Genomic DNA, 27,761 nt, shown 5'->3' on the forward strand with positions numbered 1-27,761 from the left:
GTTTCATTCTCCATCCTAATGCAGAATTCCACCATATTATGGTCACTCTTCCCCAAGGGGCCTCGCACAATGAGATTGCTAATTAATCCTCTCTCATTACACAACACCCAGTCTAAGATGGCCTCCCCCCTAGTTGGTTCCTCGACATATTGGTCTAGAAAACCATCCCTTATGCATTCCAGGAAATCCTCCTCCACCGTATTGCTTCCAGTTTGGCTAGCCCAATCTATGTTAAACAGAAGATCAATGTTGCCAATTTAAGTGTATCGAAGGGTTAAGTCATGGCAGGAGAGCTCGGTCACGTGTTATGCTCCTCCTGTACCATGTGGGAACTCAGGGACACTTCCGGTGTCCCTGATGACTACGTGTGCGGGAAGTGTATCTGCCTCCAGCTCCTGACAGACCGCGTTGCGGAATTGGAGCTGAGGGTGAATTCACTCTGGAGCATCCACGATGCTGAGAATGACATGAATAGCACGTTTAGTGAGTTGGTCTTACCATAGGTGAAGGGTCCACAGCCAGCTAGGGAATGGAAGACCAGCAGAAAGAGCAGTGCAAGGAAGGTAGTGCAGGGGTCCCCTGCGGTCATCCCCCTGCAAAACAGATACACCGTTTTGAGTACTGTTGAGGGAGATGAATCATCAGGGGAGGGCAGCAGCAGCCAAATTCATGGCACCGTGGCTGGCTCTGCTGCACAGGAGGGCAGGAAAAAGAGTGGGAGAGCGATAAGGATAGGGGATTCGATTGTAAGGGGAATAGATAGGTGTTTCTGTGGCCGCAACCGAGACTCCAGGATGGTATGTTGCCTCCCTGGTGCAAGGGTCAAGGATGTCTCGGAGTGGGTGCAGGACATTCTGAAAAGGGAGGGTGAACAGCCAGTTGTCGTGGTGCACATTAGTACCAACGATATAGGTAAAAAAAGGGATGAGGTCCTACGAGACGAATTTAAGGAGCTAGGAGCTAAATTAAAGCTTAGGACCTCAAAAGTAGTCATCTCAGGATTGCTACCAGTGCCACGTGCTAGTCAGAGTAGGAATCGCAGGATAGCTCAGAAGAATACGTGGCTTGAGCAGTGGTGCAGCAGGGAGGGATTCAAATTCCTGGGGCATTGGAACCGGTTCTGGGGGAGGTGGGACCAGTACAAACCGGACGGTCTGCACCTAGGCAGGACCGGAACCAATGCCCTAAGGGGAGTGTTTGCTAGTGCTGTTGGGGAGGAATTAAACTAATATGGCAGGGGGATGGGAACCAATGCAGGGAGACAGAGGGAAACAAAAAGGAGACAAAAGCAAAAGACAGAAAGGAGATGAGTAAAAGTGGAGGGCAGAGAAACCCAAGGCAAAAAACAAAAAGGGCCACTGAATGTAAAGGGGCTGCAGGAGGGGTCAAAACTAAAAATCATGGTTTAAAAACTAGTATTAAAACACTCTACCTAAATGCCGCAGCATTCGAAATAAAGTAAATGAGTTGACGGCACAAATCATTACAAATGGGTATGATTTGGTGGCCATTACAGAAACGTGGTTGCAGGGGGGCCAAGACTGGGAATTAAACATACAAGGGTATCTGACGATTCGGAAAGATAGACAAGAAGGGAAAGGAGGTGGGGTAGCTCTGTTAATAAAGGATGATAACAGGGCAGTTGTGAGAGACGATATTGGCTCTAATGAACAAAATGTTGAATCATTGTGGGTGGAGATTAGAGATAGTAAGGGGAAAAAGTCACTGGTGGGCGTAGTTTATAGGCTCCCAAATAATAACTTCACGGTGGGGCGGGCAATAATCAAGGGAATAATGGAGGCCTGTGAAAAAGGAACAGCAGTAATCATGGGGGATTTTAACCTACATATCGATTGGTCAAATCAAATCGCACAGGGTAGCCTGGAGGAGAAATTCATAGAATGCATACGGGATTGTTTCTTAGAACAGTGTGTTACAGAACCTACAAGGGAGTAAGCTATCTTAGATCTGGTCCTGTGTAATGAGACAGGAATAATAAACGATATCCTTGTAAAAGATCCTCTCGGGATGAGTGATCACAGTATGGTTGAATTTGTAATACAGATTGAGGGTGAGGAAGTAGTGTCTCAAACGAGCGTACTATGCTTAAACAAAGGGGACTACAGTGGGATGAGGGCAGAGTTGGCTAAAGTAGACTGGAAACACAGACTAAACGGTGGCACAATTGAGGAACAGTGGAGGACTTTTAAGGAGCTCTTTCATAGTGCTCAACAAAAATATATTCCAGTGAAAAAGAAGGGCGGTAAGAGAAGGGATAACAAGCCGTGGATAACCAAGGAAATAAAGGAGAGTATCAAATTAAAAACCAATGCGTATAAGGTGGCCAAGGTTAGTGGGAAACTAGAGGATTGGGAAAATTTTAAACGACAGCAAAGAATGACTAAGAAAGCAATAAAGAAAGGAAAGATAGTTTACGAAGGTAAACTTGCGCAAAACATAAAAACAGATAGTAAAAGCTTTTACCGATCTATAAAACGGAAAAGAGTGACTAAAGTAAATGTTGGTCCCTTAGAAGATGAGAAGGGAGATTTAATAATGGGAAATGTGGAAATGGCTGAGACCTTAAACAATTATTTTGCTTCGGTCTTCACAGTGGAAGACACAGAAACCATGCCAGAAATTGCTGGTCACAGGAATGTGGGAAGGGATGACCTTGAGACAATCACTATCACTAGGGGGATAGTGCTGGACAGGCTAATGGGACTCAAGTAGACAAGTCCCCTGGTCCTGATGAAATGCATCCCAGGGTATTAAAAGAGATGGCGGAAGTTAGAGCAGATGCATTCGTTATAATCTACCAAAATTCTCTGGATTCTGGGGAGGTACCAGCGGATTGGAAAGCAGCTAATGTAACGCCTCTATTTAAAAAAGGGGGCAGACAAAAGGCAGGTAACTATAGGCCAGTTAGTTTAACAGCTGTAGTGGGGAAAATGCTTGAAACTATCATGAAGGAAGAAATAGCGGGACATCTAGACAGCAATAGTGCAATCAAGCAGACGCAGCATGGATTCATGAAGGGGAAATCATGTTTAACTAATTTACTGGAATTATTTGAGAATATAACGAGCATGGTGGATAGAGGTGTACCGATGGATGTGGTGTATTTAGATTTTCAAAAGGCATTCGATAAAGTGCCACACAAAAGGTTACTGCAGAAGATAAAGGTACGCGGAGTCAGTGGAAATGTATTAGCATGGATAGAGAATTGGCTGGCTAACAGAAAGCAGAGAGTCGGGATAAATGGGTCCTTTTCGGGTTGGAAATCGGTGGTTAGTGGTGTGCCACAGGGATCGGTGCTGGGACCACAACTGTTTACAATATACATAGATGACCTGGAAGAGGGGACAGAGTGTAGTGTAACAAAATTTGCAGATGACACAAATATTAGTGGGAAAGCGCGTTGTGTAGAGAGGCTGCAAAGAGATTTAGATAGGTTAAGCGAATGGGCTAAGGTTTGCCAGATGGAATACAATGTCGGAAAGTGTGAGGTCATCCACCTTGGAAAAAAAAACAGTAAAAGGGAATATTATTTGAATGGGGTGAAATTACAACATGCTGCGGTGCAGAGGGACCTGGGGGTCCTTGTGCATGAATCCCAAAAATTTAGTTTGCAGGTGCAGCAGGTAATCAGGAAGGCGAATGGAATGTTGGCCTTCATTGCGAGAGGGATGGAGTACAAAAGCAGGGAGGTCCTTCTGCAACTGTATAGGGTAATGGTGAGGCCGCACCTGGAGTACTGCGTGCAGTTTTGGTCACCTTACTTAAGGAAGGATATACTAGCTTTAGAGGGGGTACAGAGACGATTCACTAGGCTGATTCCAGAGATGAGGGGGTTACCTTATGATGATAGTATGAGTAGACTGGGTCTTTACTCGTTGGAGTTCAGAAGGATGAGGGGTGATCTTATAGAAACATTTAAAATAATGAAAGGGATAGACAAGATAGAGGCAGAGAGGTTGTTTCCACTGGTCGGGGAGACTAGAACTAGGGGGCACAGCCTCAAAATACAGGGGAGCCAATTTAAAACCGAGTTGAGAAGGAATTTCTTCTCCCAGAGGGTTGTGAATCTGTGGAATTCTCTGCCCAAGGAAGGAGTTGAGCCTAGCTCATTGAATGTATTCAAGTCACAGATAGCTAGATTTTTAACCAATAAGGAAATTAAGGGTTATGGGGAGCGGGCGGGTAAGTGGAGCTGAATCCACGGCCAGATCAGCCATGATCTTGTTGAATGGCGGAGCAGGCTCGAGGGGCTAGATGGCCTACTCCTGTTCCTAATTCTTATGTTCTTATGTTCTTATGACATAGCTCGCCACTTCCTGGCCCTCCGATCGTTGACACGTGTAGAACGACATCTCGCCATCAAAACACTTTCCTTAGAATTTAGGTGCTCCCGGACCAGCGTACACAATCCTTCGTAGGATTTCTCTGTTGGTTTTGCCGGGGCCAGGAGATTCTTCATGAGGCCATAGGTTGTTGCTCCGCAGATAGTTAGGAGGATCGCCCTTCGTTTGGTGGCGTTCTCGTCCCCTTCGAGCTCATTGGCTACAAAGTATTAGTCAAGTCTCTTCACGAAGGCCTCCCAATCATTCCCTTCTGAGAACTTCTCCAGGATGCCGATTGTTCTTTGCATTTTCATGTGGTTGTTCATTACCTCGTCGCCAATTGTTACTCTCATAATAAACGGTGAGACTGAGTACTGTGTGCAATGAGCAAGTGTGACCTTAGCTCCTTTATTAAGGTTCCAGAGTACAGGTACCTCGTGGGTGACCTGCTTATATGCTGTGCTCCTAAGGGATGCTGAGATCCCTTGGGACTCCAACAGGTGGGCCCTCTGGTGGTTAGGTGTGATGCAGGTTACAAGGGGTTAAATACATAACAGTGAGCATGGTGGCAAAGCCAGCCTGATTGTCTGGCCCTAAGTCAGCGTCCTGCCCCTCGTCGTCCTCTTCCTCTCTCTCCTGAGGTGGAGCATCAGTGCCTTCTGGCAATTCTTGCCCCTCCTGATAGCTAGGTTGTGCAGCATCGGGCACATGATCACAAACTTATCTACTTGCTCAGGGTTGTATTGTAGCTCCCCTCTTGAGTGGTCAAGACATATGAAGCGCTGCTTAAGCACAGTTATTGTTTGCTGGCCCCATTGCATTGAAAGTATAATAGCGATTGATCAGAAGTAATGATTTCCACCTCGAGTAAACCCCCAATAGTCGAGAGTTTGAAAATATGTCTATTGAGATGGTCACTTCACCTGAGAAGAACTCCAGCATTAATGCAAACTTCCCCGAAGTTGAAGCAGCCTTTTGAATGAAGTGACCTACGATTTAAAAAATGGCAGCCACACCGCTGCTGTTCGTTCAGAACAGTTCCACTTTTTCTGGGCGTGTTTTTTGACGAGCGATATTTGGGGCGATATGTGTGCGAGGTGGTGAAAGTGACGGTGCGTGATCTCCTGGACGCAAGTTTTGCCAAATGTGCTCTTTATGACGGGCAGTATTATTGAATCTCGGTGTTAATTCCGTGCGGAAAGTAACGCTGGGCGATTTTATGGCCGTTGATTTCGCCCATTCTGATGATTCCGCCCAAAAAAAGTGGGCGGGTGGTAATATTTTTACCCAACGTTAAGCACATGGGGAAAGTAACGCTCGGCGATAAGTTTCCTAAAAATGTCCGTCAGTTTCCATTTTGTGCGAAAATGGGTGATATATGGGCATTAAACGTCATTTCAGTGGTAAAATGGGCGTTAATTGGGCGTTAAGCAGACAAAAAAAGTGGAGGTTCTAGCCCTATATGCTGACTGGTGGACAGCTAATGTGATTCCTATATTTAAAAAGTCCGACATGAGACTCCCTAAGCAAGTGCTCTACTCGGAGCTCCGACTCGGTAAGCGAGCCCCAGGTGGGCAGAGGAAACGTTTGAAGGACACCCTCAAAGCCTCTTTGATAAAGTGCAACATCCCCACCGGCACCTGGGAATCCCTGGCCAAAGACTGCCCAAAATGGAGGAAGAGCATCTGGGAGGGCGCTGAGCACCTTGAGTCTCGTCGCCAAGAGCATGCGGAAATCAAGCGCAGACAGCAGAAGGAGCGTGCGGCAAACCAGGCTCCCCACCCGTCGTTTCCTTCAACCACTGTCTGCCCCACCTGTGACAGAGACTGTAATTCCTGCATTGGACTGTACAACCACCTGAGAACTCACTTTTCGAGTGGAAGCAAGTCTTCCTCAATTTCGAGGGAGTGCCTATGATGATGATGATGATTTAAAAAGGCCGATAAAATAAGCCCAAGGACTAATTAGCTTAACATCAGTGGTGAGAAAGATAATGGAATCTTTACGCAAGGATGTAATAGAAAAACATCTAGAAACTGAAAATATAATAAAGAATGTCAGCTCAGGTTTCAACAGGGAAGGTATTGCTTGACCAACTTTATTGAATTCTTTGAAGAAGTAAAAGAAAGGGTAGTCAAGAGTAATGCAGTAGAATGTATTTGGATTTTCAAAAGGCCTTTGATAAGGTCATCATCATCGGCAGTTTCCTCGGAATCGAGGAAGATTTGCTTCCACACCTGAAGTGAGTTCTTTGGTGGCTTACCAGTCCAATACGAGAGCCACAGACTCTGTCACAGGTGTGATAGATAGTCGTTGAGGGAAGGGGTGGGTGGGACAGGTTTGCCGCACGCTCTTTCCGCTGCCTGCGCTTGATTTCTGCATGCTCTTGGCGTTGAGACTCGAGGTGCTCAGCGCCCTCTCGGATGCAATTCCTCCACTTAGGGCTGTCTTGGGCCAGGGACTACCAGGTGACAGTGGGGATGTCGCACTTTATCAGGGAGGCTTTGAGGGTGTCCTTTAGCGTTTCCGCTGCCCACCTTTGACTCGGTTGCTGTGAAGGAGCTCCGAGTAGAGCATTTGCTTTGAGAGTCTCGTGTCTGGCATGCGAACTATGTGGCCTGCCCAGCGGAGCTGATCGAGTGTAGTCAGAACTTCAATGCTGGGGATGTTAGCCTGAATGAGGATGCTGATGTTGGTGCGCCTGTCCTCCCAGGGGATTTGTAGGATCTTGCGAAGACATCGTTGGTGATATTTCTCCAGCGACTTAAGGTGTCTGCTGTACATGGTCCATGTTTTTGAGCCATACAGGAGGGTGGGTATTACTACAGCCCTGTAGACCATGAGCTTGGTGGCAGTTTTGAGGGCCTGGTTTTTGAACACTCTTTTCCTCAGGCGACCGAAGGCTGCACTGGCGCACTGGAGGCGGTGTTGGATCTCGTCGTCGATTCTTGCTCTTGTTGATAGGAGGCTCCCGAGATATGGGAAGTGGTCCACGTTGTCCAGGGCCGCGCTGTGGATCTTGATGACTGGGGGGCAATGCTGTGCGGTGAGGACAGGCTGGCGGAGGACCTTTGTCTTACGGATGTTTAGCGTAAGGCCCATGCTTTCGTACACCTCAGTAAATACGTCGACTATGTCCTGGAGTTCAGCCTCTGTATGTGCGCAGACACAGGCGTCACCCGCGTACACATATATATATATATATAAGGTACCGCATAGTAGACTCATAACTAAGATCAGAACATGTGGAGTCAGGGGACAAGTAGCAGAATGGATATAAAACAAAAAACAGAGAGTAGGAGTTAAAGGTATGTTTAAATAGCAAACATTTAAAGATCACATGGATGAACTTCAACAATTGTACATCCCTGTCTGGAGTAAAAATAAAATGGGGAAGGTGGCTCAACTGTGGCTAACAAGGGAAATTAGGGATAGTGTTAAATCCAAGGAAGAGGCATATAAATTGGCCAGAAAAAGCAGCAAACCTGAGGATTGGGAGAAATTTAGAATTCAGCAGAGGAGGACAAAGAGTTTAATTAGGATGGGAAAAATAGAGTATGAGAGGAAACTTGCTAGGAACATAAAACGTGACTGCACAAGCTTCTATAGATATGTGAAGAGAAAGATTAGTGAAGACAAACGTAGGTCCCATGCAGTCAGAATCAGGTGAATTTATAATGGGGAACAAAGAAATGGCAGACCAATTGAACAAATACTTTGGTTCTGTCTTCACGAAGGAAGACACAAATAACCTTTCGGAAATACTAGCGGACCGAGGGTCTAGCGAGAAGGAAGAACTGAAGGAAATCCTTATTAGTCAGGAAATTGTGTGAGGGAAATTGATGGGATTGAAGGCCGATAAATCCCCAGGGCCTGATAGTCTGCATCCCAGAGTACTTAAGGAAGTGGCCCTAGAAATAGTGGATGCATTGGTGATCATTTTCCAACAGTCTATCGACTCTGGATCAGTTCCTATGGCAAGGAGGGAGAGAGAAAACTGACATCAGTAGTGGGAAAATGTTGGAATCAATTATTAAAGATGAAATAGCAGAGCATTTGGAAAGCAGTGACAGGATCAGTCCAATCAGCATGCATTTATGAAAGGGAAATCATGCTTGACAAATCTTCTGGAATTTTTAGCTGATGTAACGAGTAAAGTTGACAAGGGGAAACCAGTGGATGTGGTGTATTTGGACTTTCAAAAGGCTTTTGACAAGGTCCCACACAAGAGATTGGTGTGCAAAATTAAAGCACATGGTATTGGTAGTAATGTATTGACGTGGATAGAGAACTGGTTGGCAGACAGGAAGCAGAGAGTCGGGATAAATGGGTCCTTTTCAGAATGGCATGCAGTGACTATTGGGGTGCCGCAGGGCTCAGTGCTGGGACCCCAGGCTATTTACAATATACATCAATGATTTAGATGAAGGAATTGAAAGTAATATCTCCAAGTTTGCAGATGACACTAAGCTGGGTGGCGGTGTGAGCTGTGAGGAGGATGCTAAGAGGCTGCAGGGTGACTTGGACAGATTAGGTGAGTGGGCAAATGCATGGCAGATGCGGGGTAATGTGGATAAATGTGAGGTTATCCACTTTGGTGGCAAAAACATGAAGGCAGAATATTATTTGATTGGCGGCAGGTTAGGAAACGGGGAGGTGCAATGAGACCTGGGTGTTATGGTACATCAGTCATTGAAGGTTGGCATGCAGGTGCAGCAGGCGGTGAAGAAGGCAAATGGCATGTTGGCCTTCATAGCTAGGGGATTTGACTATAGGAGCAGGGAGGTCTTGCTGCAGCTGTACAGGGCCTTGGTGGGACCTCACCTGGAATATTGTGTTAGTTTTGATCTCCTAATCTGAGGAAGGACGTTCTTGCTGTTGAGGGAGTGCAACGAAAGTTCACCAGACTGATTCCCAGGATGGCGGGACTGACATATGAGGAGAAACTGGATCGACTGGGACTGTATTCACTGGAGTTTAGAAGAATGAGAGGAGATCGAATAGAAACATATTAAATTCTGACGGGACTGGACAGATTAGATGCGGAAAGAATGTTCCCGATGTTGCGGGAGTCCAGAACCAGGGGTCACAGTCTAAGGATAAGGGGTAAGCCATTTAGGACCGAGATGAGGAGAAACTGCTTCACACAGAGAGTTGTTGACCTGTGGAATTCTCTTCCGCAGAGAGTTGTTGATGCCAGTTCATTAGATATGTTCAAGAGGAATTTGGATATGGCACCTACGGCGAAAGGGATCAAGGGATATGGAGAGAAAGCAGGAAAGGGGTACTGAGGTGAGGGATCAGCCATGAACTTATGGAATGGTGGTGCAGGCTCGAAGAGCTGAATGGCTTATTCCTGCACCTATTTTCTATGTTTCTATGTTTACTTTTGAGACTGGCAAGAGGTGGGAAATGGTGTTCCACAAGGATCTGTGCTGGGATCACTGTTGTTCACCATTTACATAAACAATTTGGACTTGGTAATCGGAAGTGCAATTACAAAATTTGTGGACGTCATCAAATTGAGCATGCAGTTAATACAGAGGAGGACTGCGACAAAATACAGGAAGACATTAATAAACTGGCAGCATGGGTGTAGAATTGACAAATGAAATTCAATATGGAAAATAAGTGTCTCAATGGGGTAGAAGAGCAGAGGGATCTGGGGGGTACAGATACACAAATCACAAAAGGTAGTGTTGCAGGTTAATAAGGCCATAAAAAAACAAAGCACTAGCGTTCAGGGATAGAATTGATAAGAATAGAAGCTGTATTAAACTTGCATCGAACCCTGGTTAGACCCCACTTGGAGCAGTGTGAACAGTTCAGGTCTTCATATTATAAAAAGGATATGGAGGTACTGGAGAAAGTGCAAAAAAGATTTACTAGGATGATACCAGAACTGTGAGCTGATACCTATCAGGAAAGATTGAACAGGCTGGGGCTCTTGTCTCTAGAAAAGAAAAGACTGGGGGGGTGACCTGATAGAGGTCCATAAGATTATGAAAGGGTTTGATAGGGTAGACATACAGAAGGTGCTTCCACCTGCGGGGATAACCAGAACTAGTGGGCCATAAATATAAGACAGTCACTAATAAATCTATTGGAGAAACTTCTTTACCCAGAGAGTGGTTAGAATGTTGAACTCGCTGCCACAATGAGTAGTTGAGGCAAATAGTATTGATGTGTTTAAGGGGAAGCTAGATAAACACATGAGGAAAAAACGAATAGAAGGATATGTTGATGGGGTTAGATGAAGAAGGATGGAAGGCAGCTCATGTAGAGCATAAACACTGACATGGACGTGTTGGGCCGAAAGGCCAGTTTCTGTGCTGTAAATACTACATACTTTGTAAAATGCTTGGTCCCGGCCTGCACGGGTTATTTCCGAGGGGTTTTATCTGGGACAGAACTTCTGTCTGCCACAAACATGGTGGGCCCAAAATTCAGGACCGCTGGAAAGCAGGTGCTCCCTCCACCTTTTTGTTGCCATTAGCCCCGAAATTTTTTCGTGGCTGGGCCACCCCATATTCAGCTCCAAAAGTGAACAAATGGGTTCCAGCGCTAATGAACCCGTCCAAAGTGGACAGCGGTGTGGCTGTCTTAATTTGAGCTTTATCACCACTGAGAAATACAGCATGCAGGTAAGGGTTTCTAATGAGCCAGCTGCTCCCTGGCCTTTTTAAAGGCCAGAATTTGCAGCAAGGCCCTGAGGGGGGAAGGAGTTTGGAAGGAGTTTGGAAGGATGGCTGGTATAAGAGGTGCAAGGAGAGCCAACAGGTTCAATGATATGGAGCTGGAGACACTGATGGACGGTGTGGAGAAGAAGAATAATGTTTCCTGATGTGGGGAGACCTGGCAGACCGCCAGTACATAATGCATGGAGAGAGATTGCAGGGCGGGTGTCAGGCACCTCCATATATGTGAGGATGCATCCTCCCACGAGGGTGCTGGCCAGTCTGCACTCAGCCCTTCCAGGGTGGCGATGAGTCGATGCCTCCTAGCTCTGGGGTGACAGGGATCCTCCTCCTCCTCCTCCTCCTCAGGTGGTACTGCTGGCTCGATCTCCAGCGGCTGTCCCCTCATAATGGCCAGGTTGTGCAGCATGCAGCAGACCACGATGATTATGGAGCTCTGTTGAGGAGAGTACTACAAGGTGCCACCAGAGCGGTCCAGGCACCGGAATCTCTGCTTAAGGATGCCTATGCACTGCTCTATGATATACCTGGTGGCACAATGAGCATCATTGTATGCATGCTCTGGCACTGTCCTGAAGTTCCGCAGAGGAGTGAGCAGCCAAGTGGACAGGGGATATCCCTTGTCCCCAAGCAGCCAACCGTGATCCTGATTCGGGCCGGTGAAGACGGCGGGCACACTGGTCTGGTGCAGAATGAACGAATCATGTCGGGCCGGTGAAGACGGCGGGCACACTGGTCTGGTGCAGAATGAACGAATCATGGCTGCTGCCTCCCTTGCCCAATGCCTGTCTGCATGGTGCTGATGGCGATGCCTTCTCGAGCATGCCACCCGGCTTCTGAGCAGGTGTACCAGGTGTCGCCCTCCCAACACTCCTCCCATCCTCAGGGTGAACCCTGCCAAGCAGGTCTCTGCAGCCCACAGGTCTCCACTAAAGAGTCAGACCTGAAAGTTGTACAAAAGTATGTGCAAACCTCTGAGCAGCACTCAGCAGGTTTAATGGAGCCAAAATAATTAATACAATTATTTCAAAAAATAAATACTGTGGACCATAAAAAATGAAATAAAAACACTAATAATTAATAAAACGATATAAAAAAATAAACACTGCGAATGCTGGAAAATGAAATGAAAACACTAATAAGTAATAAAACTTTTTACTAACCAAAGGGCCCCAGCAGTGTCGCGTTTGAGCACCGTAGTGAAAACCTCGCGGGAGCACTGCCAGGAAAAGTTCTGCCTTTTCCTCGGTAAATTTCGCTGTGGTAGTCCCTTTCCAGCAGCCCGCAAGCTGCAGAGCTCAACGCTGGAAACCTTCCTTTACAGCGGCTTCACAGCGCCGTTTCCGGTGGAAGTGCACACCGTTGAAATCCTCCCCGAGCTGAATATGACTAGGGGAGGGAAAAGTACTCGACCACGACGGCCAATCGACTTTTTCACTCGACCACTCAAACTCCACGGTAGCTGTCCCTTTGGGGACGGTGAATGTCGGGCCCGGTGCCTCATCTGAGGCAGGGGATGGGGCCGTCCTATGCTGGGAGTTCCTGCTTCTTTGGCCTCAGTGAGGCCTGGTGTAATTTCAGAGGCCAGTATGCTCATTGAGATGAGGCCTATTGGCCTTGTGTTTGGGGAAAGCAGGATCCAGGCTGGTGTTGCAATCTGACGCTCAATTTTCTTTCAGACTTTTTTAAGAAAATCCCCGACAACAGGGGGCAATAATCCTCTGCTTCCCAAGGGGGACCAAGCAGTCCATACATTACCAGACCTGCAAGCTTCCTGACGAGTTTTCGGGATGTTTGGGGGAGGTGCTCTGCAGATGTGTCCCCATTTAGCTGAAGGCCAGCTCCTGGAGGCCCCAGCCTCTGACCCCATGAATATCAACTGACATTTTAACCATGCTGAATTTTAACCCTCTCTGCGGCAGTGAACTAGTGAGCAGCAGTTTTACTGAGCCGCTTCAGGAAATTGTAGCAAGTTAGTCGCAGGGTCATGTGAGAAGTTAGTCATTCTTGCGACCCCTGGAATTTCAGACCCTGTGCTGATGATAGGAATGTCCACTGTACACTGCAACAAGTTGGAGATGAGCAACATTAAAATTATATTCTGTCAGGGAAATAATATCATCCACCTAGTCAGATTACATAAAGTTGGACAAATGCTAATCACATAACTTTTATGTAGTCTAATGGAAAGAGTGGGCTTGATGAGACAAATGATCTTTTATTTCATACTTTCATGTTGTGGTTGCACTAGAGAGGGTACATGGGAGATTTACGAGGATGTTGCCAGGACTGGAGATTTTTAGCTATGAGGAAAATTGGATAGGCTGGGGTTGTTTTCTTTGGAACAGAGGAGGCTGAGGGGAGGTTTAATTGAGGTATATAAAATTATGAGGGGCCTAGATAGAGTGGATAGGAAGGACCTATTTTCCTTAGCAGAGAGGTCAATAACCCAGGGGCATAGATTTAAAGTAGTTGGTGGAAGGATTAGAAGGGAGATGAGGGAAAAAAAATTCACTCAGAGGGTTGTGGGGGTCTGGAACTCACTGCCAGAAAAGGTGGTAGACACAGACACCTTCATCACGTTTAAAAAGTACTTGGATGTGCACTTAAAGAGCCGTGACCTACAGGGCTACGGATCTAGTGCTGGAAGGTATGATAGGCTGGGTAACTCTTTCTCGACCGGCACAGACATGATGGGCCAAATGGTCTCCTTCTATGTCATAATTTTTCTATGATTCTATGTTCTGATGTTATACTGAAGAGCACTCTTAACAATTGATAACATTTTAATGTGTTCTAACTCTTCGCTCTTTCAGTGACAAAGAAAATTGACAAATATGTTGGGATTGACTACTCTTTAACCAGTCCTCCAATAGTGGCAAAAGATTCCCTGATTCTGCCCCTCAAGGTATGAAAGCACTGTACAATGAAAAGATGTGCAAGCAAGGATTTCTAATTGAATGAAAATAAATGTTTCTCCAAGAAGAATCTTTTTTACAGAAGTGTACAAACAATAAAAGTGTTTTACTAGAAACTGATCAAATATAAATGGTATTCGTTCAGGGTCATTAATTATATATTCAGAAGAATGTTTTTATATTGAAATGAGCAAATTTCTCATGGCATTACTCATGTTGAGTCAGAGAATGTGCTATTTTATAATGATAGCAGCACTATACTGCCTGAGGTACAATGCATTATATAATACACCACCTGATCTCCTGTGCCATTGCTCTAGAAATTGCCTGAAATTGTCTATCTCCTTCTTTCCTATTCTCTAATCTTTCTATGTCACAGTCTGTGTCTTTCTACGTCTCCTTTTCTGAGATAGAAGTTGTTGGCAGAAGCCCGCATCGCGACTTGAGCACACAAACTATGCTGATGCTTCAATGCAGCATTGAGGAAATGTTACTTTGTTGGAGGTGTTCTCCCTCAGATGAGATATTAAACTAAGATCCACCTGCCTGTCTGGGTGTTGTCAAAGATCGAAGGCATTGCTCAAAGAAAAGCTGGGAGATCTCCTGATGTCCTGGCCAACATTTGGTCTTAACATAATATCAGGGAAAAAAAGCAAATTTGACTGCTCAGTCATCTCATTGTGGGATACTACTGGTGTAGGATTGCTGCTGCATTTGACTTGATAACAACAGTTGTTGCATGTTAAAAAGTAATTTGTTGTATGAAGTGCTTTCAATATAATATGGCACGGCAAAGTATTTTTTTTTAAGTTCTTTGTATTTGCTCTTTGGATATCTTTTTATGTATTATGCACAATCACTGAATAAGTACATGAAGTTATTCAAAAAGAAACAATTTTAATGGCTTACTGAGAAACCATTATGCATCAGAAATATACTGACTGAACTGTAATTCCATATCAGGGGGAATTTTACAATCTCTTGCATCGTACCAACGTTCCATTTTCTGCTCCACCACTGGATTTTTTAGTGGGCCATGATCGCATGCTTTACATTGGATTCTCTGAATATTTCTTTAATACTGCTGGTTATGTATTCAACTCAGTGGGAGATTTATCCATTAACATTACTGATGACATGGTGAGTAGAACATGATTCATACTTTTCTGTGCAATCATATAATTTCTGTGGATAATTCCATGTTTAAAATTGTGTCAAGGACTTCAGGCTTGAATAAGATTGTCTACAAGTTCTTATTTAATCACCAGACTAAATCCAGAAATCAATAGAGCAGTTATCACTTCGACATATGTTACAATTGATATGGGTGACCATGTTTGCAATTTTAATGAAATATGAATTGATCTCCTATTGTGTTGCACACAGAGATTCAAGACTAAGTGCTCTTTTCGGGATAAGCACGGTTAGCGGGTGGGGAGATGGTTGAATCAGGGCAGAAGAGAAGAAAAGAGGGGGTGGAAGGACAGAGAGTGTAAGGAAGGAGAGAAAGGGAAGGAGGAAGGAAAGAGGAGAAAGGAAATATGGAGATGGGGAGAGCAAAGGAGGGAGAGGTATGAGAGGAATGGACAGAGGAGGGAAGAGGAAAAGAGAGAAGAGGAGAGAGGAGATGGGGAGGGGAAAGAATGAAGAGAGAAAGAAGGAGAGAAAGACTTGCATTTATATAGCCCCTTTGACGAAGTCCCAAAGTACTTTATACTCAATTAAATACTTTTGAAGTGTAGTCACTTGTAATGTGGGAAAGGCGGCAGCCAATTTGCGTACGACAAGCTCCCACAAACAGCAATGTGATAATGACCAGATAATCTGTTTCAGTGATGTTGATTGAGGGATAAATATTGGCCAGGACACTCGGGATTACACCCCTGCTCTTCTTAGAAATAGTGTCCACCTGAGAAAGCAGACAGGGGCTCGGTTTAACATCTCATCCAAAAGACGGCACCGCCAACACTCCCTCTGGTGTGTCAGCCTAGATTTTTGTGCTCAAGTCTCAGGAGTGGGAATTGAACCCACAACCTTTTGACTCAGAGGTGAGAGTGTCACCCACTGAGATTATTGAAGCATATAAGATTCTGAGGGGGCTTGACAGGGTAGATGCAGAGAGGGTGTTTCCCTTCGGTGGGGAATCTAGAACTAAGGGGCATAGTTTCAGAATAAGGGGTCGCCCATTTAAAACGGAAATGAGGAATTTCTTCTCTCAGACGGTCATGAATATTTGGAATTCTCTGCCCCAGAGAGCTGTAGAGGTTGGGTCTTTGAATATATTTAAGGCGGAGATAGACAGATTTTTGAATGATAAGAGAATAAAGGGTTATGGGGAGCAGGCAGGGAAGGGGATCAGCCATGACCTTATTGAATGGCGGAGTAGGCTCGAGGGGACTACTCCTGCGCCTATTTTTTATGTTCTTATTCCAACAAAGCTGCTGCTTGCTCTGTTGGTTTCTGTAATGAAGCATCCAAGATGATGCTACAAAGGAAAGCTGCAGATCCGAGAGCCAGAGCTGTCAGTTGGCCTCAGAGCCTGCAAGTAGGTGTGATTGTTCCTCAAACATTCTTCTTTTCAGTCGAGTACTCCTGCATTCTGGGTCCCATGACTCAGAGGCTAATGGCAGTATTCTCCTCAGCCTCTACTGGAAAGGTGACACATCCTTACCCTCTCCCCACTTCCCCAATTCCCTGTGATCTGTGAATCGCCCGGAGCCAGATCCTCACTCACACTATCTAATTGTCCCTGGCTGAAAGTATCTGAGCTGGTGTCTGGGTGTGAGGAAGCAAGTAATTTGGAGAGAATTGGGGTCGGGAATCTTGGTGCTTGGTCGTGCTGCAGGGATCTCTGGATGGTTTGGTCCTCATCATCCTCTTCATCACCATCATCATAACTGACCAGGAAGAAATCTCTCTTTTTCTTCCTCCCCCTTCTCTTCATCATTTACTGAGATTGGATTGGAGATAAAAGGTAGAAGAATAATGGCACCAATATGTTTTGACCACTTCGCAGCAAGCAACGGGCAAGAACTTAAAGGTAATCAATGACTCTGGGACTGATCAACCTTCTTACTTGCCATCGTGCAGCCTGCTTTAGGTTCAGTATGGGATTTATGCCTGCTCTTAGCAAGCTTAGGTCCTGCAGGGCCCATCAGGTGATATACTGCACAAAATTTCTTGGGTAGCCCAGAATTCCCCCAAAGCTGGCTGCAGAAGTAGGGGGACGGGGGGATGGGGGAGGTTCGGCGAAAGACGTAATGCCTAACCAATTGGAATTTCGAAGGAGTTCAAAAGTGATGGAAGCCTAACGGTCATGTGTTGTGCCCCAGATTCCTGTCCGCTTGCAGGTACAACTTCAGCTTCCACCTCCCCTCACCACGGAATTTCAGGCCCAATTCATTCTACTCATATTATTGCTATTTTGACAATGTTAGTTATTTTATCTGGGTGTTTACAGTTCTATAGTGAGGAAATCATTCCAATCTCAAGTCTTGTTTGAGTTTGTTAATTTTGTTATATTCTCTAATACTGTGCTAAGTCTATATTATTATAATTTAGTGCACATGTCTCCTCTCAAACTTTTCTCTAATGAAAACAAGATCAGTTCTATGAATTTCTCCTTTCAAATAGACCCCAAACTCTTGGAATGATATTTGTTGATCTTCTTTGAATCCTTTCCATCAATGCCCTTTTGATATTCTCCCTATGATACATCATTTTAAATTTGGAAATCTTCCAATGTTCAAAGTACAGCAAAGATTACAATGTACTGGCTCTGTAAATCCGCAGGGTGCCCCATCTAGGCATAAGTTCCCTAAGCCTTTGTTGCTGTCTCTGGTTCACAGAGTCAGGGAGAGGTCCTTCGTTGCTTTCCACCAATGCCCGCCATCGAAGTAAAACCAAAAAAGTCAAGTATAAATGCCAGTTTCTTTTGAGAGCTGATTATTGTGAAATATAAATCTCAGAGTTTGTCTCTTTTGTTGGAGTGCTGTTGTGTTTATATATAAGGGGTTATTAATAAATTACATTGGATGGTTGCCTAGAGCCTGAAGCCCAATTTCACATATACATTTCAGATGAAAGATGATTCTCACTGATTCTGCAAAAGAAGCAGATTTTGGGTTTGACGTAAGATGTTGCAAGTTAACCCATGAAACATCTTAGTTGTCGCCCAGCATCAAAAATTAAGAATGCTCAACTCCTTTCAACCTACGGTCTGTTTCCATTACAGGAAATCATTTCCATGTATTGCTTTATCTTTCTACATTATAGATTTGATTAACTTTCTTAAAAACATGTTATCAATCCTAAAACACTCAGTCTGACTTTTATGCTGTGTACTGAAGATATTACAACTAATCGAAAATGATAAATAAGGCCTAGCTTACCCAAAACAGCCCTTCCTAGCACAGGAACCCCCTTTGATATACACGTGGAAGTAGCCAAGTATGTAAAACCTGCTCATATCTTACTGGTAAGGACCAATTCAACTATGATTCTCTTGCCCATGAGTTATGAAGACATTCATTAAAATAATTCCACTAATTAAATGTAACTGGTAATGTACAATTTTCTTGTTGCAGCTTCCCGAGGATTCACATATACACTTGGATACGGCAACCATTGGAACTTTGATACCACAGGTAATACATAGATACTTTCAAATGCACTTTTTGCATTTTTTTATGTTTGTTCTGCATTTAAACAAAAAGTGTTATAATTCTAGTTAGTTAGAATTTAATATACAGGTGATGCTGCTTACGATAAGCCTATTTTGTACAAATTTCTGCTTACAATGAACATACTTAAATATTCTGAACTGAATGTACTACAGCTCTGTATAAATATCACTCGTATATAACAAACATATTGCCCGTTTGCAATTAACTAGCTACAAACAACTTGCCAATTAGCCACAATCCAATGCTTCCAGTGGGGAACCAAATTGACATGGAACAGGGGTTGGATAATGGGCTGCAACATTGTAGCCATGATTTTCAAGTCCACACTTCATATACCCCTTCACAAGTCAGATAACTGGGTCTTCTTTGAGAATTCTTTACATCTTTCCCTTGTCCAAACTCTTGTTTCACTCTTTTGACCCTTCTATCTGTATCGGTGAAGTAACTATTCTAGCTGGCATGGAAAATAGGAACAGGAGTGGGCCATTCAGCCACTCGAGACCGTTCCACTATTCAATTAGATCATGGCTGATCTGTACTGCAACTCCATTTACCCACCTTGGTTCCATATCTCTTAATACCTTTACCTAACAAGATAATGGGCTCAAACCTCCACTTTTGTGGTTATCACCTAAAAATGGGCGTTATTTCTGGCATGGGCGGTAAAAAAGGGTTTTCAGATCGCCGGCTTCTCGCCCATTCTCAAATCACCTAGTCTCCATTTTTGAAAATGGGCGTTACCACGAGCGATATGAAATAGGCGGTAGCATAAAATTTTTTTGACCTTCTGCCATAAAGTGTGGCCGTCCTTAGCAACGGCAAGCAACGCTCAATTCCCGTAATTCTGGAGGTCAAGGGTCACCATGACATGCGCAGAGGAGACAAAAAGAGAGGGAGCTCAGAGGGACTGAAGGTATGGTTGGGTGTGGTGAGGCTGCTTTGGGAGGAAGGAGGGAGACTTTAGAGTTTCACAGAAAGTAGGCAAACAAAAAGTTGGTGTTACCAGCCACATATTTGCCCGAATTTGGCCTATAATTGAGAGAGAGGAGGAAGCATCACAGCATGCTGTGGAGACTGATGCTGGAGAGAGCAGTGAGGTGGGAGAGGAACACACTGGAGGCCGCAAAAGAGCCAGGAGGTTCTCGGACAAGGGAAATGCCTCCCTCCTATAGGGGTGATTTGACACAGGGAGAGCGTGGGAAGCCCACCCCAAAGGCCTACCAGAGGATATCGACCAAGATAGCAGAGGTGGTCTCATCGGTGACCAACGAGGTGCGTGAGGGCAACCAATGCCGCAAACGATGGAACGACCTTGTGGGATCTGCAAGAGTAAGTATTACATTGATTTACATGTACTTATGTATTTATATAATTTGATTTGTAATAGTCATGAGTGACTATCAGTAGATGTGAGATCTTGCATTTTTACCGGGAATGTTTTACTCAAAGCCTGCGGTGACGGTGTATGTCTTTAGGTAAAGAATGATAATAATCATAATAATCATGATTACATCTGTCGGTTATGTGTTGTATCAGTGTCTGTGACAGTACCTAGCAAGAATATCACGCAATGATCTCATGCCATGTCGTTCTGTCACCGTTTACAATGAAGCTATAGAAGATGAGGTCCGTGCAGAGGCAAACGGGTGGGGGCATCAAAGAGATGGAGGAGCAAGTGCTCACACTCGTGAGGAAGCATCCCCGGACAGCCACGGATACATCTGCAGACCTTGAAGTAATGCCACGTGAGTAAAGCTTACACCATTGCGTCATGTAAAGTCTATAGATGCCACACCCACTCATATCCGAACAATCATATATGATAGATGATTTCTAAAAATGTCATAGAAATAATGCTGGCCTAATGCAAATAATTGCAATGCACAATGTGTTGATGGTCATGAAACGTGATGTCTGTGATGATTTTGATAGCGGTGGTGCTTTTGTCGTGCGTATGCTGTATGTAGCGCTGGACTCACCTTGTGACCCTAGTATCCCCTTCTCCTTTAATAACCTCATTTGTGTTTTGCAGCTCAGCCAGCAGCGCGGCCCCAGGCAAGGCCACAGAGGCCAGAAGGTGGGGGCACGGGGCAGGAAGCGGTGTATGATCCTACTACATCTGGTGCTGAGGAGCTCTGATTCTCGCACGTCAATCCGCTGGGTCTGTTCTCTACGGCTGAGAGTGCAGACTTCGAAGAACCTGGGTCGCCACGCTCCAGAAGCCATTCCACCCCAAGGCCATCTAGTGGTCCTCCAATCCTGCCTCCACTCTGGAGGTACCGGCCCGAAGCACCTCTACACAGGGCACTCCATTTGTCCCCAGGACGGCGCCGACCCCACGGAGGCCTCGTGGATGCGGCAGGTCTGTTCCACAAGTGCGACATGAGAGCGGAGAGATGGTACAGTAGTCCAGGAGGATGGCAGACATTGGTGACCAGCTCATCAAAGCATTGGGGGGCATATCCCGACAGCTGGCCAGCATGACTGAGTACATTCCACGCATGGCGGGATCCCTGGATGCGATAGCCAGGAACACTGCTGCCACAGGCCTCCCATTGGTCCCCGAGGGCGGCACTCAACCCGTAGGTTCTGCACCCCCATTGCAAATGACAGATGAGACCAAGGACCAAGATCCTGCTTCTGCATCAGAAAATGTTGCCCCCTCGGCACTCCCCGCTCCCGTACCCATGCAAACCACCGCATCTGCCTTCATCCCCCCCCCCCCACTGCCCAATGAGACACCGCTGAGGAGCTCCTCGACCAGGCACCGTGGAGCGAGGAGGGGAAGGGGTAGAGGTGGGGAGAAGAGGGAGAGGGGGGAAGGAAAGTGAGGTGCATGTGCGCAGGTGATGGCTGTGTTATATCTCCATCTGGGTGTATGCAATTTGTTGCAATGTATGGAGGCTGGAGACCACGCTCCTGCTTTGCCTTTGTATTCTGTGTTGCTGGACATGTTGAACATGTGATTGATGTCAATGGTGGAAAAAGTGGAGTGTGGGTAGGGGTTGGGTGTTATTGGCTGAGAGACTTATGATTTCAGACCAATGTTGGTATTAAATTTTTGTTATTGAACATAACCTTGTAGCGCATTGTCTCAGATAGCTGGACCATTACACACTGATGATTTTTTAACATGAAAGGGTTAAATACAACTTAACATCAATCAACGTAAACTTTAATTGGCACCAAGGTGATGGGCACCATTGATGTCTGAACTGCACACACTCAGCAGTGTGTCAGCATTGTCACTCACACCAGCGCTCTTTCAGGCAAATTGTTCAGCTATCAGCTCCTCACGTAAGAGTGGGATTTAACAAATGCCAGCCACACCGCTGGTGGTCGTTCCGGTTAGTTCCACTTTTTGTGGGCAGTTTTTTGAGTGAGCGATATTGTGGGCGATATATGTGCGAGGTGGTGAAATTGATCGTGGGCAATATCCATGTCCGCTAGTTTGGGTAAATATGCTCTTTACGACAAAAAACAGTGGGCGGGCGTTAATATTGAATCTCGGCATTAATTCCATGCGGAAAGTAATGCTGGGCGATATTATGGCCGTTGATTTCACCCATTCTGCTGATTCCGCCCCAAAAAAGTGGGCGGATGGTAATATTTTTTCCCGACGTTAAGCACATGGGGAAAGTAACGCTCGGTGATAAGTTTCCTAAAAATGCCCGTCAATTTCCATTTTATGTCAAAATGGGCAATATATGGGCATTATATGTCATTTCAGCAGTAAAATGGACGATAAGTGGGTGTTAAGCATGCAAAAAAAGTGGAGATTCTAGCTCCAAATCTCACTCCTTCATCTTGATTCAATTATGTCTATCATTCTGCTGTCCTTGTTTGCCAGGGTCAGTGACAATGTTCTCTTTAAGCTGCGAGGCCCCTATGGCCGCTCAGCGCTCTGGAGGTCCCACAAGGCCGGCGCACCGGCTTTCAAATGGAAAAAAACGAACATGCACGGAATTTTGAATGGGTCGCGCAGCCCATTAAAGGTACCGCGCGGACCTCACAAAAATTAGACGGATCATTGGTCAGTGATAAAGGAAGTCAGGTGGTCACAAAATCCATTATGCCATTATACACCGGCTTTTTGTCAAAGTGGAAAATGTTGCTTTCATTGTCTAAACTGAGATATTAAGAATGAGTGTCAAAGGGCACCTAATACCCATGACACCACGTAGCTTTAACAAGAGAGGAGAGAAGAGGGGAAAGGAGAAAATAGGCGGAAAATGAATAAAACAGCTCCTGAAGTGATCATAAAACCACTGTGACAATGGAAACACATTAAAGTAGATTTACCAATTTCTATGCTGAAAACAGAATTTAGACATGCAGGAGAGAGGAACAAGACAAAAATAGATGTGCAGTTAAATTGTTCAGTACTAGGGAGAAATCATTTTTGGTCAAAATACATATTAATTTGCTCAAAATAAAGGCAGTATTCTTAACACTGTGATTTTTAAACAAGCCTTCATTTCCCTCAGCTGAAAACTGCTAATCCAACACACTTCATGGTTTGAACTTTAAAAAAACAAGAAGATTCAACAATAGTGACCCCTGCTGATCTAAACCAGTTATCACCAATGTCAATCCAAGTACCATGAAACACAATTTACAAATGGCCATTTTACTGTTACAGTAAACCTCACAGCATTAAGCTAGACTATTGAGAAAAATATAAAGCTTATAAGTACAAAATTACCAAAACGAAATTATTATTAATAAGCAACTTTTTAAAAAATTCATTCCTGGGATGTGGTGTCGCTGGCAAGGCCAGCATTTATTGTCCATCTCTAATTGTTCTTGAGAAGGTGGTGGTGAGCTGCCTTCTTGAACCGCTGCAGTCCGTGTGGTGAAGGTACTCCCATAGTGCTGCTAGGAGGAAGTTTAGGATTTTGATCCAGCGACAATGAAAGAACAGCGATATATTTCCAAGTCAGGGTGCTGTATGACTTGGAGGTGATGGTGTTCCCATGTACCTGTTGCCATTATCCTTCTAGGTGCTGGAAGTCACGGATCTGGGAGGTGCTGTCAAAGAAGCCTTGGCAAGTTGCTGCAGTGCATCTTGTAGATGGTACACACTGCAGCCACGGTGTGCCGGTGGTGGAGGGAGTGAATGTTGAAGGTGGTGGATGGAGGGCCAATAAAGCGGGCTGCTTTGTTCTGGTTGGTGTCGAGCTTCTTGAGTGTTGTTGGAGCTGCACTCATCCAGGCAAGGGGAGAGTATTCCATCAAACTCCTGACTTGTGCCTTATAGATGATGGAAAGTCTTTGGGGAGTCAGGAGGTGAGACACACACCGCAGAATACCCTACCTCTGACCTGTTCTTGTTGCCACAGAATTTATATGGCTGGTCCAGTTAAGTTTCTGGTCAATGGTAACCAGGATGTTGATGATGGGGGATTCGGCGATATTATTGCCGTTGAATGTCAACTTACAAAAAATTAAACTAATTTACATGGAAACATTGTGAATTAGATTAGCTGTTTATAGGGTGCATTCACACTATAGCTGTAGTGTTGGTGCAAAGTAATTTTGCAGTTATAGGTTCCAATGTTCATCTCACCCCTGCAGTTGCCCTGACCTGAACCCACGTGAAGTGGGTGGAGGTTCAAATCATTAGCATAGCTCCAACATGCCCCCAGTGATGACTTGCCCCGAGCAGGTCAACTTTCAGCATTTCAGGAGTTAGCATGTAGAATCCTCTGCATGTTGCCACACATAATCTGTAGGTAGAGGGAATGGAAGCTCTTCCTATTGAGGCAGTTGAGAGGTGTTCTGTAGCAGCCTGCAATGCAACGTAGGTGCCTCTGCTTACACCCTGGGCCTGCGAGAGGGAGGAAAGCCTATAAAAGTGGATGGCCCTATCTTGCTGCTGTCTTCCTGTGATGCTAACGGTGATCAGTTCCCCAGCTCTCCTGTAAAGGACACCTGATAAATACATGCCCATACTGCAGCCTAGCTGACATTGAAGAGATTGCCCGTGGCTGTCTGATCAGCTATTATAAAAGTTGATTGCAGTGTTCCACTTCAAAGCCACAGACAGAACTGTGTGGGCACATGACTGTAGGTGCCAGAGCTGCCCTATTGTCTCCTTGGTGAAGCGCACACTTCTTGAGCACAATCCCTGTAAAGTTGCTCACATGACCTGTGCTGCCTATATATTCTACGGGGGCGGGGCGGGGGGGAGAGAGAGAAAGAGATAATGAGTTGAATCTTAACCCTTAAAAACAGGTGGGTTAGGTCGGGTGAGATGTTACAACCTTTAAAATCTCAAACCCAACCCAAACCCGAGCCCAACCCGCCTATTTCCAGGTGTACCGGAGGCGGGGCGGGGGAGTACAGCCAACCCGCTCCCAGGAAGCAGGTGGGTCAATTAAATATTTCAATGAAGGTGGCAGCCTCTGATTTAACCTGCTGTGCAGGTTTAACTCTGGCCGGCCGAGTTTCACAGGCCTCGAGAAACCCGGCAGGGAGATGAAGATAGCTTCGGGGAGAAGGTAAATGCTTCTCCCCCCGGCCCGTCCAAGTTCTCCGCCTCCCCCCCACCCCCCCCTCCGCCCCCCCATTAGAAACCTCTCGATACACACACCCCACCCCAGGTCAGGGGTCGGACCCCACTCCACACGCTCCCACTAGCAGCAGCAAGTGAGTTTCCTGCAGCTGCAATGTGCTCCAGAGTGCTCCTCGTCTGACTGGGAGTCAAGCCTGTCAATCAGGCTGACTTCCAGGCAGGGAATCTGTCAAAGCAAAACTACGGATGCTGCAGAGTCAAAGCTCCACAGCATGCAGGGAAACCCGAACTTCCAGATTTTCCTGACAGAAGCTCCGCTCCACCCCCCCCCCCCGCCCTACCCCCAACCTACGCAGCCTGCCCCTGTCAAGATTCAGCCCAATGCTCCTTAACTGTACCTGACTCCCTTTGCTTCATCCTATGCTGCTGCACTTCCTTTTCCATGACAATAGCATACCAGTGTTTTCCCATAAGGAATGTAGCCATACCCGCTCCTGAGACGTCACTGCAGGGGCTGAATTTTCCGTGGAGGTAGCGGGCACAATCAGTGGCGGGTTGGGTAGGAATGTTGTTTTTTTTCACAGTGGGTCAGGAACCTGCTGTCAATTCATTCCCACGGTGCCTTCCCCCCAGGTGTATGCGTCAGCATGGAGCTGACCTGACCTGCAGCGGCGGGGAACCCAATTGAAATCCTTATGAGGTACATTAAAGGCACTTAAGAACCCTTTTTCCCCGCTACTTTTAAATTTCTCTGCATGGCCACGGGATTCACACAGCTTGGGAACCATGTCTGTCAACCTGAGGCGAGAGTTCCCTGGCCATTGCTCCAGCTGATTATTTGACAGGATGGAAAATAAACAAAAATAAAAACATGTTGATTACATCAGCTAACAGATTGATGGTGATTCTGCTCTACTTGAAAAACTACTGGTAAATTTTTCACTGGCCATTCTCAGCTGTTGCCTTTCAACTGAACAGTAATTGCAGTGAATTGATCAGCACTTAAAAAAAAGACATATACCATTTGAATAAATGTTTGTGTTGTTTCTGGTCAGGTTTTTCTCACAGTATATTGTGATTGTCCAGTTACACAATGAATCAAGTCATCAACCATAACAATTTCATTCTCATCACTCATTCCACTGATTCAATTTGCTTTCAGTCCCTGAATATGACTAATTTAATTTTTCAGTCTGAGACTTTAGGATGAATTTCTGCGGAGGTTCTCTCACTTGTCCATTGTTAACTTCAATGGAAGATCTGCAGAAATCCCAGAAACACACTGTAAGCACCACTTACACTGTGTGTCAGGGTTTCCGCAGCTCTTCCACTGATCTTGCAAAAGATTGTAAATCCATCCCTTTACAATTATAGTTAAAATCTGCTTAATTTTATATATTACCTTTACACACAAATCTTTTACTTGTACCTGTTATTGATACAAAAGTCTATAGCTTGTGATTAATGCACCAATAACTTCCCAATTAATGTACTTTTTTATCTATGTTCTTGATCGTAGTTGTAGATGCAGTCATATTAGTTAATGATAATTTTATTTAAATATTTCTTTGTCACTCATATATAATTTTTATTATATTATTGTAAAGTTTCAACACCCACTTTAATGTAATATGGTCAGGGTCCCTTTAAGGATCCCAGCTGAAAACTCGTCATGAGTGACGTCACCAGACCTGCTCCATCTAATTGGGCCGGATAACATGCTGGGCGGGCTAAATAGGCCCCATTAAGGTAAGTTCATTTTGTACAGTGGGATGGAACTAGGAGCAGGGGAGTGGGGAGTGGGGAGTGGGGGGATCTGATGACAAGGGTGTTATGCTCTTATGTTGAGGTTGTCCATGAGGGTCTTGACGTTCCAAGCCCCGAATTTCATTTTGAAGGGTGAAAGATTCCTGTGCGTGAGTTCTTTTAAAGTGGGGTGGCTGTTGCACACCGGCTACCACACGGGCTTAGCAGAGTAAGGTCTTGGTCCAGTGGCAAGGAGTCTGCATACATTCAGAAGCCGAATGCCAAGCCATTGTCAACATCTTCGCCGAGGCGTACAAAAGCACGGGCCTTACACTAAACATCCATAAAACACAGGTCCTCCACCAACCGGACCCCGCCACACAGAACTGCCCCCGGTCATCAAAATCTACGTTGCAGCCTTGGACAACAGGGACCATTTTCCACACCTCGGGAGCCTACTATCAGCAAGGGCAGACATTGATGACGCGGTCCAACACCGCCTCCAGTGTGCCAGTGCAGCCTTCAGTCGCCTGAGGAAGAGAGTGTTTGAAGACCAGAACCTCAAATCTGGCACCAAGCTTATGGTCTCCAGTGCAGTAGTGATACCTGCCCTCCTATATGGCTCAGAGACATGGACCATATACAATAGACACCTCAAAGCGCTGGAGAAATACCACCAGCACTGTCTTCGCAAGATCCTGCAAATCCACTGGGAGGATAAGTGCACCAATGTCAGTGTTCTCGCTCAGGCCAACATTTCCAGCATTGAAGCACTGAGCACACTCGACTAGCTCTGTTGGGCGGGCCACATCATCCGCATGCCCGACACGAGACTCCCTAAGCAAGCATTCTAC

General features: G+C 45.4%; 1 protein-coding gene across 1 annotated transcript in view; it reads left to right on the top strand.

The window, feature by feature from the left end:
- Positions 1-27,761, top strand: part of LOC139276883 (bactericidal permeability-increasing protein-like) — a 115,759-nt gene that overhangs the window by 49,836 nt on the left and 38,162 nt on the right. Inside the window, exons 8-10 of the mRNA XM_070894880.1 lie at positions 13,858-13,949; positions 14,923-15,099; positions 18,546-18,605. Of these exons, the coding sequence (XP_070750981.1) occupies positions 13,858-13,949; positions 14,923-15,099; positions 18,546-18,605 (329 nt within the window). The remainder of the gene's footprint in view (positions 1-13,857; positions 13,950-14,922; positions 15,100-18,545; positions 18,606-27,761) is intronic.

Source organism: Pristiophorus japonicus, chromosome 12 (genome assembly GCF_044704955.1).
Source record: "Pristiophorus japonicus isolate sPriJap1 chromosome 12, sPriJap1.hap1, whole genome shotgun sequence".
NCBI classification, from domain to species: domain Eukaryota; kingdom Metazoa; phylum Chordata; class Chondrichthyes; family Pristiophoridae; genus Pristiophorus; species Pristiophorus japonicus.